This window comes from Dothidotthia symphoricarpi, assembly GCF_010015815.1.
Source record: "Dothidotthia symphoricarpi CBS 119687 unplaced genomic scaffold P153scaffold_7, whole genome shotgun sequence".
Lineage (NCBI taxonomy): Eukaryota > Fungi > Ascomycota > Dothideomycetes > Pleosporales > Dothidotthiaceae > Dothidotthia > Dothidotthia symphoricarpi.
The window spans coordinates 13618-26339 of record NW_022985014.1 but is presented as its reverse complement, the minus strand read 5'-3'; the positions used below and the strand labels follow the sequence as shown (position 1 = coordinate 26339).

The following is a 12722-nucleotide window of genomic DNA, read 5'->3' as shown; positions in this document are numbered from 1 at the left end:
CAGATCAAAAGACGATACTGCAGATACTACCCTACTAGGCAATAAGCAAAGCGGTCAGTGTCTTTTCGGCCACCCCAGCAGCATCCCACGTCCAGAAAGAGTGCTGCATCTTGACCACATCGCTATTTTGGCCCGTGTCCGAAGTAGCTTTCCTTTGCGAGTCTCTGGCCGCCTGTGCGTCACCATCCCGAAGGTGTAGTTGCTCCCTCGCACGGTACGTAGCCGCTTGGATCTGATTCACCCTCTCTTTGCGAGACGACTCGTACGCCCGCAGTGCTAAAGGCAGCTGCTGTCGGTTCTCAATCAACGAGAGCACTGTGGCAATGGCAGTCGTGTCCTCGACCGCCTGGGCAACTCCTTGGCCAAGAAACGGACTAATCGGGTACAAGTTAGTACGGTCAAAAACAGGTACAGGTAGAGGTACGGGACGAGACTGACAGCATTGCGTGGCACGCATCCCCGAGAAGAATGGTCGAGCCTTTGACCCAAACGGGCGACGGGGGGTACACGAACATCCGAAAGTTGGGCACTTCGGGCGGGGCAAGTGCAATCAGTTTGAGAAGCGTTGGATTCCATCCCTGGTAGTCCGCCAGCACGTTTTGCTTGTCTGTCACCGACGTCCAGGATTCCTTTGCGTCCCCGCTGTCTGGATGAATAAGAACGACGTTGAGCAGGCGGTGGTTCCGCACTGGATAGGCGACCACGTGGCGGGAAGGTCCATCCCATCTGACGGCCCAGGGCCGTTGCACCAGCTCCCGCAACCTTGCGTCGGATTCCAGCAAGTCCCGTGAGAGGGTGAATCTATACGCGGCCTCGCCTGTGGGCAGCGGTACAACTGCTTCAGGTGGACAAACCTTGGCCTTTAGGGTGGATTTCACGCCGTCCGCCGCGATGATCAAGTCACCCGCCACGCGTTCTCCACCAGAGAGAAGAGCGACGGTGGCTTCGATATCAACATCCGCCACCCTCGCTCCTAGTCGGATCTCAATATTCTTGAGCTCTTGAGCACGCGCAAGAAGTGCCAATTGCATGTCCCCATGATGTACGGCGTTCTGCTTCCCCACCGGGTTCGCCGCGGTTCGAGTGATCAATTCCCCAGTGTCCCACTTAGTGATCTCGATGCCCTCCAGGGAGACACATGTAGTGTCATCCGCCTGGAGCACTCCTTCAGCTATTCACAGCTTCATCAGTCCTTGAGGCAGGCTTTGGTTTAGCAACACGGAGCAGTCTACTTACATTCATACCAGTGCCGCGTGGTTGGTGGCAATGCCACTCCCGCACCAACGTGAGATAGCTGGACTTTTGTTAGCGCACGAAACAGCCAGATTAAGTACTTCAGTAAAAGAACAACCGCCTACCTCAGAGGTGGACTCAAGAACCAGCACGGAATGCCCGCGGTTCGCAAGTGCGACGGCCGCCGAGAGCCCGCCGATGCCTTCGATCCAGATGTTTAGATGTTGACCTCGTTACTTCACTGACCAGAAATACAGTCCGCTTACCTGCTCTGTATTGAATTTTTTTAGTCAGCCCGTTATCGTAGAGAATCAGAAAACAAGCGGAAGAGTTCTTCATACCCGACAATAACAACGCGGAGCGGGACTAGGCAGATCGGCTTTGTAGTAGCCATGACTGTTAACGCAGGATATAGAATTAATCTGATTGATACTCTCGTAAGTACGGAATAATAACAACTGAGGTTGCATCTATGGCCGAACAGTGATCGGATATATCCATGAAATGCTATGAATGGGTTTCCAATCTGTAAGAAGTGTCGTGTCGAGTTGACAAGTGGACCTAACTCGCCTATAACTGCCGCAGACACTCCCCCCAAGCAAAAGTGGAATAGACTATTAACAATTATTACCAGAGCATTTAATGATGCCTTGATATTTCCGCGTGCTATTGGGATTTTCTTATTATTTCTTCAAAGGGCCTTCTTTTCAACGGTTCTATAATATGTAGTCGTGATTCTTACTATCTTTGTTATCCTCATACAGAAGTGGGTCACGCTGCTACGCAATTACCTACCTGCCAATCGAATACGCCGAGCAACAGATCATGGCAGACTTCGAGAAACATCATGACTTCAAGGTAGTCATAGTTGGAGGATCCATTTCAGGCCTGGTTCTTGCCCACAGCTTGCACCAGGCCGGGATCGACTACATCGTTCTTGAAGGTCACGACTGCATCGACCCACAGGTTGGCGCTTCCATCGGACTTTTCTCAAACGGCTCCCGGATCCTCGATCAGCTGGGTGTCTACAAAAGCATTCTGGAGTGTACGGAGCCGCTGAAGTGGCACGACATGCTCACCGGGCAGGGACATCTAGTACGGCGTGATGATTCCCTGCGGTTGATTGAGGCACGGTACGTCATGGGAGCTGCGCAAACACTATGTAAGCATGCTGAGCTGAGATACATCACAGTACGAGCTATCCGGTAGCATTTCTCGAGCGGCGGCAGGTTCTCCACATGCTCCATCACCATGCCCCGGACCAGAGCAAGATTCTCACTGGCAAAAAGGTCGTCTCTGTTCGCACCTTGACGGATGGTGTTGAAGTGCAGTGTAAAGATGGTTCCAAATTCACTGGAGATATAGTGGCGGGAGCCGACGGTGTGCACAGTCGAATCCGCCGTGAGATGTGGCGCCATGCTAAAAGCAACGGTGCCCTCAAGCACCTAAAAGACGATGAACAAGGTAAGCTACTGATATCATATACACAAGCAGCGGAAGAGATCAGCCGATAACAGGTCTATAGCTATGTTCGCCGATTACAGGTGTCTTTATGGCATGTCTTCCCCAGTGCCAGGCTTGCGGGAGACGAGCAATTACCGTACCTTCAACAAAGACTGGTCCTTTCTGGTGATTGTCGGGAAGGACAAGTGCTGCTTCTGGTTTGTATTTGAGAAGCTAAATGGAACACATAGACTGCCGAATTTGCCAAAATACACAGAATCTGACCAGGCCGAGTTCGTGAAGCCATTTCTGAAACGCCATGTCTCCCAGGACGTGGCTTTTGAAGCTCTCTGGCATCGAAAAACAGCAGCCACTTTGGCGGTATTGGAGGAGGCCCAATATCATCATTGGACGTATGGGCGGTTTGTCTGCCTGGGCGATTCTATACACAAGATGACACCGAACATGTAAGACGCCCTGAATCTTCCCTGTTCAACTACCGAAAACAATCATTGACACAAGAGGCAAATAGTGGCCAGGGTGGTAATTGGGCCATCGAGAGCGCCGCCGCTCTGACCAACAAGCTGCACTCAATGATGAGGACAACACGACGACCATCGATCGGGCAGGTCTGTGCCACGCTGAGCGACTACGAGCAGAGCCGGCAAGTTCGCACCAGGGAGGTGTGCACAACGGCCGGCTTTGCCACTCGTCTTGAAGCATTTGACAAGTTCTGGCACAAAGCAATGGCGTTGTATGTTGTGCCATGGGCAGGCGACATGCTCGTCGATGTTCATTGCCAGTCAGTCGCGGAAGCACCCACATTGGATTTCCTCCCACCGCCGGAGCGGTCGCTGAGACAGGACACCATCTTCCAGGCAGTACAGTTTGACCGACAAGGGCCTCATGTTGCGTGGCGAGTCCTGCGTGCCATCCCACTTCTGGCTCTCTGTTTTGCGGCTCCTCATGCTTTGGAGCCTGCAGGATCTGCCCTGCCGGCCAATCAAGACGCCGAGGCAGTGCAACTAGCTATGCTCTCGTATCTGGGTGACTTCTTCCCGCTCCAAGTCATCGCCGTGGTAGAGACTGCCCGCCGAGGCAACAGCATGGGAATTGCTGCTCTTTGGCCTCTATTTGGACTCGCGGGGTGCTGGGGAAGCACAGGGTACGCCTTTCCAGTGTACTTCTTCCTCCAGTACATTTCATCCCCGCCGAGTCGGTACGCCGCCCCTGACAACCGCCTCGTGCCCACACATTACGCCAGATCCGCTGTCGCGGCGACCGGAATGGGCTACTTTCTCCTCGTAGCCTATGGCGTGGCATCCCAGCAGAACTATGCTGTGTATGCCCACTGGTATTTACTACCTGCCTGCACGGCTGTCTTCCACTATCTGTTCGCCTCGTTTCTCACCAACACTACCTCCACCGACCGGGTTCGAAATCCTCGTGCTGATATGAGGTACCTGCTTGTATCCTATGCCATTAGTGGCATCTTCAGTGGCATAACATATGTCTACTCCTCGACCTTGTCACCGTGGGGCCTACGCAACATTCTGTTCATCGTAGGTCGGCTACGGCAAGGACCCTCCAACTTGCTTCTGGAAGCGATCAGGCCGGAGAAACTCATTCAACGTCATCATTTACTTGTGCTAGGGAGCGGGCTTTTCTGGGCCCTTCTCCATTTGTGGGACCTGAAAAGTACTGGACGACTCAAGGCAGGTTGGTTTAAGGTTCTTGGGGCACTCGGCGGCATGCTTGTGATGTTTGGACCTGGCACTGCATTGGTCTTGGGATGGGCATGGAGAGAGGCAGTGTTGGCTCGAAAGACTGGGCCTCATTGAAGAGGTCAACGACGAGAGGTCGGAGGCAGTCATCAATGCTGGCGCATAAACAGTATGAAAGCACGGTAGAATATCAGGTACTTGAACAAGAATGGAAGGAATTCACGACGTTCTTTCTCCGGGGCCGCTCGCAGGGTCTAGATGCTCTACAATAATCAAGCTGTTTTCATATCATATATTAAACTTCATTTTCATTGGTGAGGGCGAACCTAGCATTTCTACGTAGGTGTTATGTTGGTTTGCAACTGCTCCTCCCGATTCCTACTGCTCTAGAATGTCCTTGACTTCCCCGAAAGCCTTGAGGATCTGATCCTTCGCTCCGGCCTCAGTCCACGCCTTCCGGGTGTCGTCGCCCAATTTGCCGTCATTGATGGCGGTCATCACATCGTTGCCCGGGGCGAAGGCGAGCTTGACCTTGGTCGGGGCGACCTTCATCTTCATGACCAGCTCCAGGCTCTCGCTGAGGTGCTTGTTGGCGCGCTCCCCGCCCTGCGTGCCGTAGCTGATGATGGCCACGGGCTTCCCGGGCCACTCGTTGTATAGGTAGTCGATGGCGTTCTTGGTGGCCCCCGACATGGTGCCGTTGTACTCGGGGATGACGAAGACGTAGCCCTGGAAAGAGATGATGGTCTCGCTCCATTTCTTGGAGTGCTCCTTGGTGAACTGCTGCATGGCCGGGACCATGGCGGGCATGACGGGCTCGTCATAGATTGGCAGGTTGAAGTCGGCGATGGACAGAGGTTCGACCTGTAGCTTGTCTTCCGGGCGTGACTTGATCACCTCGAAAACCCAATCTGCAACGTCGGTTCCCACACGGGGGGTGCGGGTGCTGCCGGTGATAAGAGCGATTTTGGACATGGTTGCTGATTCTAGGATGATTCTGAACACGAGAGACTAGCAAATGAAAAAGTGTAGGGGATAACTCTTACTACTACTAAGGTCTAGCAGAATGGAAAATAAAACAGATTTAAATACCTCTTATCCTCCAGCGAGGTGTGGAGGCGGGAATTCACCCGCCCCACAGATAAAGCCCGCGCACGGTTGTGACCCTTCCTGAACCAAACCTTCGGGTATTCACACACATGGTGTGACCCTTCCCAACAAAAATACATGCTTACCAAGCTTAATCGCGCAGCGAGCCGGACGGCAAAGTGAGCCACCAAGGTACTATGACAAGACCTTAACTTCAACACGCGATAACTCCACCAATAAAAGTCCAATTAAGGCTGCGCTTGCAGCGGTAGGATCGCTAGGACTAGAAGAACAATGTATTTGGGGTAGCCAATCGGTTGTCCGCCCTTAGGTAAGGGATGGTAGCGGCGTCGCTTAGAGCCTTGTCTGAGTAAGTACATATGCACGCATCCTAGCTAAGTTGTTCTCTACCGTAAAAGGCAAGACTTATCGAGTTACCTCGCTATGAGAGAGAAACGTTTCTAGAAAGACCACGGCTATTGTTACTACGTATCGGCTATCGTTGCCCATTCACTGGAAACGTATGTTGAGTCCGGCTGGTGGAAGGCATTTCGTCTCCCGCGTGCAACAATAGCTTATCTCCGTAGTGCAGAGGTGCCAATCCCATTACCTTGGCGGGTTTCTGGTATCAATAACGGAAGCGTTCTGAAAACACCAGTGGGCTATTATCTGCGAGCTTTATAAAGTGTCTTCTGGGGTGTACCAAAGTAAAACAAGACGTATCTCGTACGGAATGCTGAGCCGCCTGGCTATACCAAAGTAATCTTGATCATTGCAAAATGTTGGACATTTTTCTCAGCGAATTGCTCCAGCATCAGGGCACCCGACTTGCCGTCGAATTTATCATCTCCATTGCTGCCATCGCCTTAGTTCGAGAGATTGGGAGCAGATGCTTGGCAAAGTACCGCTTACGGGCACTCCCATTGGTCAATGGGCTCGGTCTATTCGAGTCTGACAAAAGGTCGAGAGAGAGCTTTTTGTTCAACGCCCAGAGCTTGTTGGACGACGGATACGCAAAGGTGAGTTACTCTAGTCTACCACGGTATCAATCGTAAATGAAAGGCTGAGCTTAGCTTATTCCTTTGCTTCTATAGTCCTCCAAGGCCTTCCGGGTACAGACAGACAACGCGCAAGTGGTGGTTTTGGCACCTGAATGTTCAAGCGAGATTCGGAACGACGATCGCTTCAGCTTCACTCACCTTCTAGCAGAGGTAAGCTGTTATCCGACGGCCACAAAATCGATGCGAGGAGCTGATGATGGAAGTAATTAGGACTTTCTGGGGCACATCCCTGCCTTTGTCAACTTTAGTCCGCACAATGGCCTGAACGACATGGCAAAAGAGGTCTTGACAAAGAAGCTTAACCCATCTCTTGGTAAGCTACAATCATTTCGTGTGAATGTGCGTAAGACGGACTGATGTATATCTGGCAAGGCCTTGTTACCAAAGATATCTCAGCCGAGGCAACACTCACGTTCCGCGACCAGTGGACGGATAATACAGGTATGTAGGCATGGGCTCCAAGGTTCAATAATCACGCTTCCAGGCTGACCTAGTAAAGAATGGCACGCGCTAAATATGAAGGAAACTATCCTCGAGATTGTGGCTCGTATATCCTCGCGCGTCTTCCTCGGGCCAGAGCTCTGTCGGAACCCTGCCTGGCTACGAATCACCGTCGACTACACCATGAACCTCTTTTTCGGGGTTATGGCGCTGAAGAAATGGAATCGCCTTCTGCATCCAATCGTGTGGCGCTTCGTTCCAGAGGTCCGAAAGGTCCGCCAGCAGATCGAACAGGCGGTACGCCTCATCCAGCCCGTCGTGGATGAGAGGATTGCTGGGTCTCGATCTTCAGCCGCCTCCTCGAGCAAGGCAAAGTATACGGACGCTATTCAATGGGCTCACGAACTGGCCGATGGCAGGCCTTATCATCCGGCATTACTGCAGCTCGGCTTCTCACTGGCAGCAATTCATACGACAACCGACCATCTAAGCCAGGCTCTTTACGACCTGTGTTCTTACCCGGAATATATAGAACCTCTGCGAGATGAGTTGGTTACTGTTCTAAAGGAGAGCGGCATGACCAAAGCTGGGCTGTTCAAACTCAAGCTTATGGACAGTTTCATGAAAGAAAGCCAGCGATTGAAGCCCGGAGCTATGCGTGAGTACCTCTCCTCCTGCACTCTAATGTAAACCTCATTGTCGATTCTAGTCATGATGCGACGTTTGGTAATGGAGGATGTAACTCTTTCCAACGGCGTCTTTCTACCCCAAGGTACACAAATTGGCTTCCCACTACGCTCGCATTTCAACCCGAAGGTCTACTCGGAGCCCGACAAGTTTGACGGATACCGCTATGTCAAGATGGCAGATGATCCAGAGAAAGAGATGTTCCGCCACTTTGTCTCGACGAGTCCTGAGCACATGGCCTTTGGTTTTGGGAAACACTCTTGTCCAGGGCGCTTCTTTGCAGCGATTGAAGTCAAGATTGCGCTTTGTCACATCTTGCTCAAGTATGATTTCAAGCTGGCAGAGGGGACTACACCCACTGTTATGAAAATGGGCTGGAATTTGGTTGCGGACCCGATGGCACAATTAATAATTAAGCGTCGCGAGGGAAGAGACGAAAGTATACTCCTTAGCTAAGAAAAGAATTACTACGGTAGATCCTAATAGAACTTACACTAGGTAATAATTAGGTATACTGCACTAGTAATAGCTTTTTAAGCTGTATAACTGCCGCCGTTTTAGAGCTTAGTAGTTAAATATCTACCCCTTTTATATCTTATAAGTATCTAGTATTAAGGGTAAGATATAGTTAGTAACCTTAAGTACGTTAGTAAGCGCTTTAAGTGCTTTAATAAGTTTCTCTAATCTTATTTAACTAAATAGCTAGTGCGTAATTACTATAAAACCTATAAAGCTAGTACTATTATTTAAGAAGATTAGTTCTATCTTTTTAATTATAAAGGCTATAATTCTATTCTAGATAGTATTATATATAATATTAATATTCTAGAAAGGAAATTTTCTAGTAGTGTACGTTATAATTAAGTTAGTATTCTACTTTTTTCTACGTATATTCGCGCTCTAATATATATTAAGAAGTTATTCTAGGTAGGTATAAATATAATCTTTAGCTAAACTCTACTTATTTATTATATACTATATATTATATTAAAGGTTATTTATTTTAGTCTTACTATTAGTAACTCTAATATTAATAAGGCTATACTTATAATTAAGAAGTTCTCTAATTACTATATCTACTTTATTTACTATATAGAAGACTTTAGCCTCTTATAGTAAATAAGTTAATAAACTAAGTAGCTTTAGTTTTATTTAGTAAAGAAAAAAGATAGGTCTTTTAATATACCTAACTTAAGTAAGTTTATTAGGTATCTTTAGGTAAAGAAAGTAATTAGTTATAAGACTTAGTTATAGTAGTAACGTAGTATAGTAAAGATAAAATAATAGTATTTAATATATAATAAGATAAATTACTAAGAAACCTACTATTTCTTAGTAGGGATATTTATATATATACGTACTAAGGCCTACTTAGTTAGTTACTAAAGCCTAGAGAAGAAGTACTACCTTTATACTTACCTAATATTATCTCTCTCTTAAAGGTTTACTATTTTAATAAACCTATAAGAGTATTTATATAAGAGTATATTATTATATTATTTTATATACTAGTATATAGAGTATAAAGGTTTAATCTATACCTAATTAAGCTAATTAAAAGTAGTTAAGAAAGTTTAGTAACTATTTATAACTATATTAGAGTAAATATAGTAATTCTAAGTAAATACTTTTACTTTTCTTTTACTTTAGGTAGGCCTCTAGGGCGTAGCTCTAGCTCCTAGTACTAAATAGTATATAATAGTATCTTACCCCTAAAATCCTCTACTTACCTTCTACTAACTTCTTAATAAGTAAGTATTTTCTTTAATCTAAAAGTATAGAAATTAGCTAGAATTAGCTTAGATTAGTTAGGTTTAGGCCTATTTAGTATAATAGTTAGCTAATATATTTATAGTAAGACTACTATAACTACTTCTTAACTAAGTATATAATAGCTAGTAATTAGGCTAAGACTTATTATATTATATTTACTAAGGCTAATAGATAGTATACTTAGTGCCTATATATATAATATATTAATACTTATTTTAATAGTAAGCTTAATAATAACTATAAGAGCTATAAGTTTAATATTAAGGCTTAAGAGTAGTATATAATAAAGGTTAATAGCGTTTACTTCTATTACTATCTTTAGTACCTTTATTTAGGCTAGAATTATTTTATAGTAAGTAAAGTTGTAGAAATTAGCTTAGTATAGCTTAACTAATACTTCTTTTAGCTACCTAATACTCTTAAGGGTTTAAATAAGGATTTTAGTAAGCTTATCTACTATATTTTAGCCTACTACCTTAGTTTTATCTAGGTTAATAAACCTAAGAGTAAAACTAGTAAAGGTAGTAAGGTTAAGGTTATTATTTCTCTAAAAAAGAAGCTTACTTATAAAAAGACTATTAAGAAGGTTACTAGTTATATTCTATCTAATATATTTATATAAGTACTACTTCTATTCTTAATTAGCTTAAATTAGTTTTAACTAATTTTATATAGTAAGTATAAGCTCTAAGTAAAGAATTTAACTCTTTATACTAGTAGTTTAAAGCTTAATACGTCTACTTAATCTAGTATATTTACTACTAGTTATAATTATTCTAAAAAGACCCTTAAGAAAAAGAATTAGGCTACTAAGTATACTCTAAAGGCTTTTAATAATAAAAAAGCTAATCTAACTTTTAGAAAGAAGGTATATTATCTTATAAAGTTTCTTTAGCTAAGATTAGTAAGAATTAGCTCTAATTATCTTAGGCTTACTATAGTATATATAGTATAGGTAAGACTAATCTTAAGCTAGTTTAAAAGGCTTAGATTATAACTAAGAATATTCTTACTACTACTAATACTACTAAGAAGGTAGCTATAGCTAATACTAAGTATACTTTAGCTAAGAAGGCTTCTACTAGTAGTAGAAAAAAAAAAAAGCTCTAAGTTTAGCTAGAATTAGTAGGAATTTGTAAAAATTAGTATAGGTAGGGCTATATAAGTACCTCTTTTATAATTTAAGAGATATTAGTTTTATTTTTAAAGTGTTAGTATTATATACCCTATCTATATATTCTAAGAGCTTAGAGAGTACTCTTTATACTTTCTTATAAATATAATTAATAATTTATACTAATTTATTTTAATTCCCTTCTCTAATCTTATATTTATATAGTAATATTAAGTATTTTATTTAACTTAGTAATTTCTTATATTTACTTTTAGAGTTAATTTATTAGATTCTACCCTAAGAATTCTAACTACTATATATAGTACTATTAAACCTTATAAAAATCCTACTTAGTAGGTAAAAATAGAGAAAGATAGCTATATAGATATTTTTTTATAGTTTTATCTCTTTTCTTTTAGAGAGTTTATCTTAAAATTATACTTAAGTTAGCCTATTCTTTTTCTTAATATATCTTAAAACTGCTTTAACCCTATTCTAGAATACTATAAGTATTTTCTTACTTAGATTTATTTTAGGTTTTTAAGAGTTCTTATCTTTTAGGTAGCTATTCTACTTTACTAGGTATTCTTATATACCTATACTATTTTATCTCCTATTAACTATTCTTTTTATATTATAGATATTATCTTCTATTTCTTAGAGTGTATTTATAAGTAGGAGTTTATTATATAGAATTATCTTTCTTCTTATATAAGGTTCTAATAAGGATATATAATATACTAGATAGGTATTATTTACTCTTAAAAGATTACCCTTAAATATAGTTAGAATAATTTAGCCTATAATTCTTTTAGGTTTTAATATCCTCTAATTAAGCTTTTTCTTTAGTTAGGTAGACCTTATATACTAGTTTAATATAAAAATATTATTCTCTACCTTAAATTTATAGTAGAGTCTCTTTCTATTAGTATATTTCTTTTAGTATTTATTTAAAACTAGAATTTTTCTCTTATACTCTACTTATAGTACTATTACTCTTACTACTAGGCTATTTCTTAGAAGGGCTTTAACCTCTCTAAAGAGCTAATTAGGCTAATTAGGGACTCTTAGGTATACCCTATAGTAGGCTTAGAATAGAGTAACTCTAGTTATTATATATATACTATTATTATAGGTAAATTCTATTATTAGGATCTATAGTACCTAATTATTCTATTCTAGATAATAAAAGTACTAAAGGTACTACTTTAGGGTTTAGTTTTACCTTTTAGTTTAATTATTTATTTAAGAGTAGTAAGTAGAGGTTAAAATCCTTCTAAAGTTTAAGTAATAGTTAAATATATCTTATAACTTTAAGTTTATTAAAGGACCTTAGTTAAAAATTATAGTCTTAGGTACCTTATAGAGTTAAATAATTTCCCTTACCTATATATAGGCTAGGTCTACTCTAGTCTAATCTACTCTTACTAGAATATAATAAGATATCTTTATAAGTCTATATATAATTACTAGGATTAAATTATATACCTACTCTAGATATTTACTAGTAGGTAGTTTTATAATAAAGTCTATAGTTACGTCTTTTTATAGCTCTAAGAGTAGTTTTAGAGGTTAGAGAAGCCTATATAGTTAGTATTTTAGTATAACTAACCTTTTATAATAGTTATAGTTTATAGAGTAGTCTACTACGTCCTTTAATATATTTATCTACTAATACTTATACTAAAGCTTTTCTAATATCTTCTTTTAGCTAAAATAGCCTACTATTAGATTGTTATAATATTCTTTTAGTGCTAATAACTTTAATTCTAGCGTTATAAGGATTATAACCTTTTCTAGTTTTAATTCTAGCCCTTATATACTAATTTAGGCTACTTTAGCTTTAGAATTATTAGATAAGATAGTAGATTCTAAACTTAAACCTTTTAGATTAGATTCTACTAATTTAGGCTTTAGTCTAGGCCTACTATTCTAGAAATATTAGGTTATTAATTATTAACCTAAAAGTACGTAAAAATAGGTATATATACGCTAAGCTAGTACCTAAAATCTAAACCTAAAAATTAGGTAGATATAATATCTAGATACAAAAACTACCTATATATAATATACTAACTTAAAAATTAACTAGATGTAAAAATTAACTAGACTTAAAAATTACGTAGACCTAATATATAGACTTAAAAATTAACTAGA

At 41.7% G+C, this 12722-nt stretch overlaps 4 protein-coding genes across 4 annotated transcripts; 2 read left to right on the top strand and 2 right to left on the bottom strand.

The window, feature by feature from the left end:
* Positions 1 to 34: 34 nt before the first annotated feature.
* Positions 35 to 1627, bottom strand: P153DRAFT_430034 (salicylate hydroxylase; the record flags this gene model as incomplete). Its single annotated transcript, XM_033672816.1, has 6 exons — positions 35 to 374; positions 439 to 1171; positions 1237 to 1294; positions 1359 to 1435; positions 1500 to 1504; positions 1575 to 1627. The coding sequence occupies 6 exons, from the start codon at positions 1625 to 1627 to the stop codon at positions 35 to 37; spliced, it is 1266 nt and encodes a 421-aa protein (XP_033525067.1).
* Positions 1628 to 2058: 431 nt separating this feature from the next.
* On the top strand, positions 2059 to 4673 carry P153DRAFT_336456 (FAD/NAD(P)-binding domain-containing protein; the record flags this gene model as incomplete). The annotated part of the gene is made up of 4 exons (XM_033665700.1): positions 2059 to 2276; positions 2432 to 2697; positions 2759 to 3143; positions 3209 to 4673. The coding sequence occupies 4 exons, from the start codon at positions 2059 to 2061 to the stop codon at positions 4515 to 4517; spliced, it is 2178 nt and encodes a 725-aa protein (XP_033525066.1). The 3' UTR covers positions 4518 to 4673.
* Positions 4648 to 5501, bottom strand: P153DRAFT_203211 (putative NAD(P)H-dependent FMN reductase LOT6). Its single transcript, XM_033662509.1, has 2 exons — positions 5447 to 5501; positions 4648 to 5386 (listed from the first exon to the last, which is right to left on the bottom strand). Exon 2 carries the CDS (start codon positions 5373 to 5375, stop codon positions 4779 to 4781), a length of 597 nt encoding a protein of 198 aa, XP_033525065.1. The 5' UTR covers positions 5376 to 5386; positions 5447 to 5501; the 3' UTR covers positions 4648 to 4778.
* A 613-nt stretch (positions 5502 to 6114) lies between these two features.
* Positions 6115 to 8230, top strand: P153DRAFT_312533 (putative cytochrome P450 monooxygenase). The gene is made up of 6 exons (XM_033664849.1): positions 6115 to 6508; positions 6584 to 6700; positions 6761 to 6863; positions 6923 to 6991; positions 7050 to 7649; positions 7701 to 8230. Exons 1-6 carry the CDS (start codon positions 6269 to 6271, stop codon positions 8132 to 8134), a joined length of 1563 nt encoding a protein of 520 aa, XP_033525064.1. The 5' UTR covers positions 6115 to 6268; the 3' UTR covers positions 8135 to 8230.
* The last annotated feature ends 4492 nt before the right edge of the window (positions 8231 to 12722 follow it).

Excerpts from the sequence above, each read along its gene's own strand:
- P153DRAFT_203211 (XM_033662509.1), bottom strand. The coding sequence starts at position 5,375 with ATGTCCAAAATCGCTCTTATCACCGGCAGCACCCGCACCCCCCGTGTG.
- P153DRAFT_312533 (XM_033664849.1), top strand. The coding sequence starts at position 6,269 with ATGTTGGACATTTTTCTCAGCGAATTGCTCCAGCATCAGGGCACCCGA. Across the intron at positions 6,509-6,583 it reads TGGACGACGGATACGCAAAG|TCCTCCAAGGCCTTCCGGGT; the intron begins GTGAGTTACTCT and ends TTGCTTCTATAG. Across the intron at positions 7,650-7,700 it reads ATTGAAGCCCGGAGCTATGC|TCATGATGCGACGTTTGGTA; the intron begins GTGAGTACCTCT and ends TGTCGATTCTAG.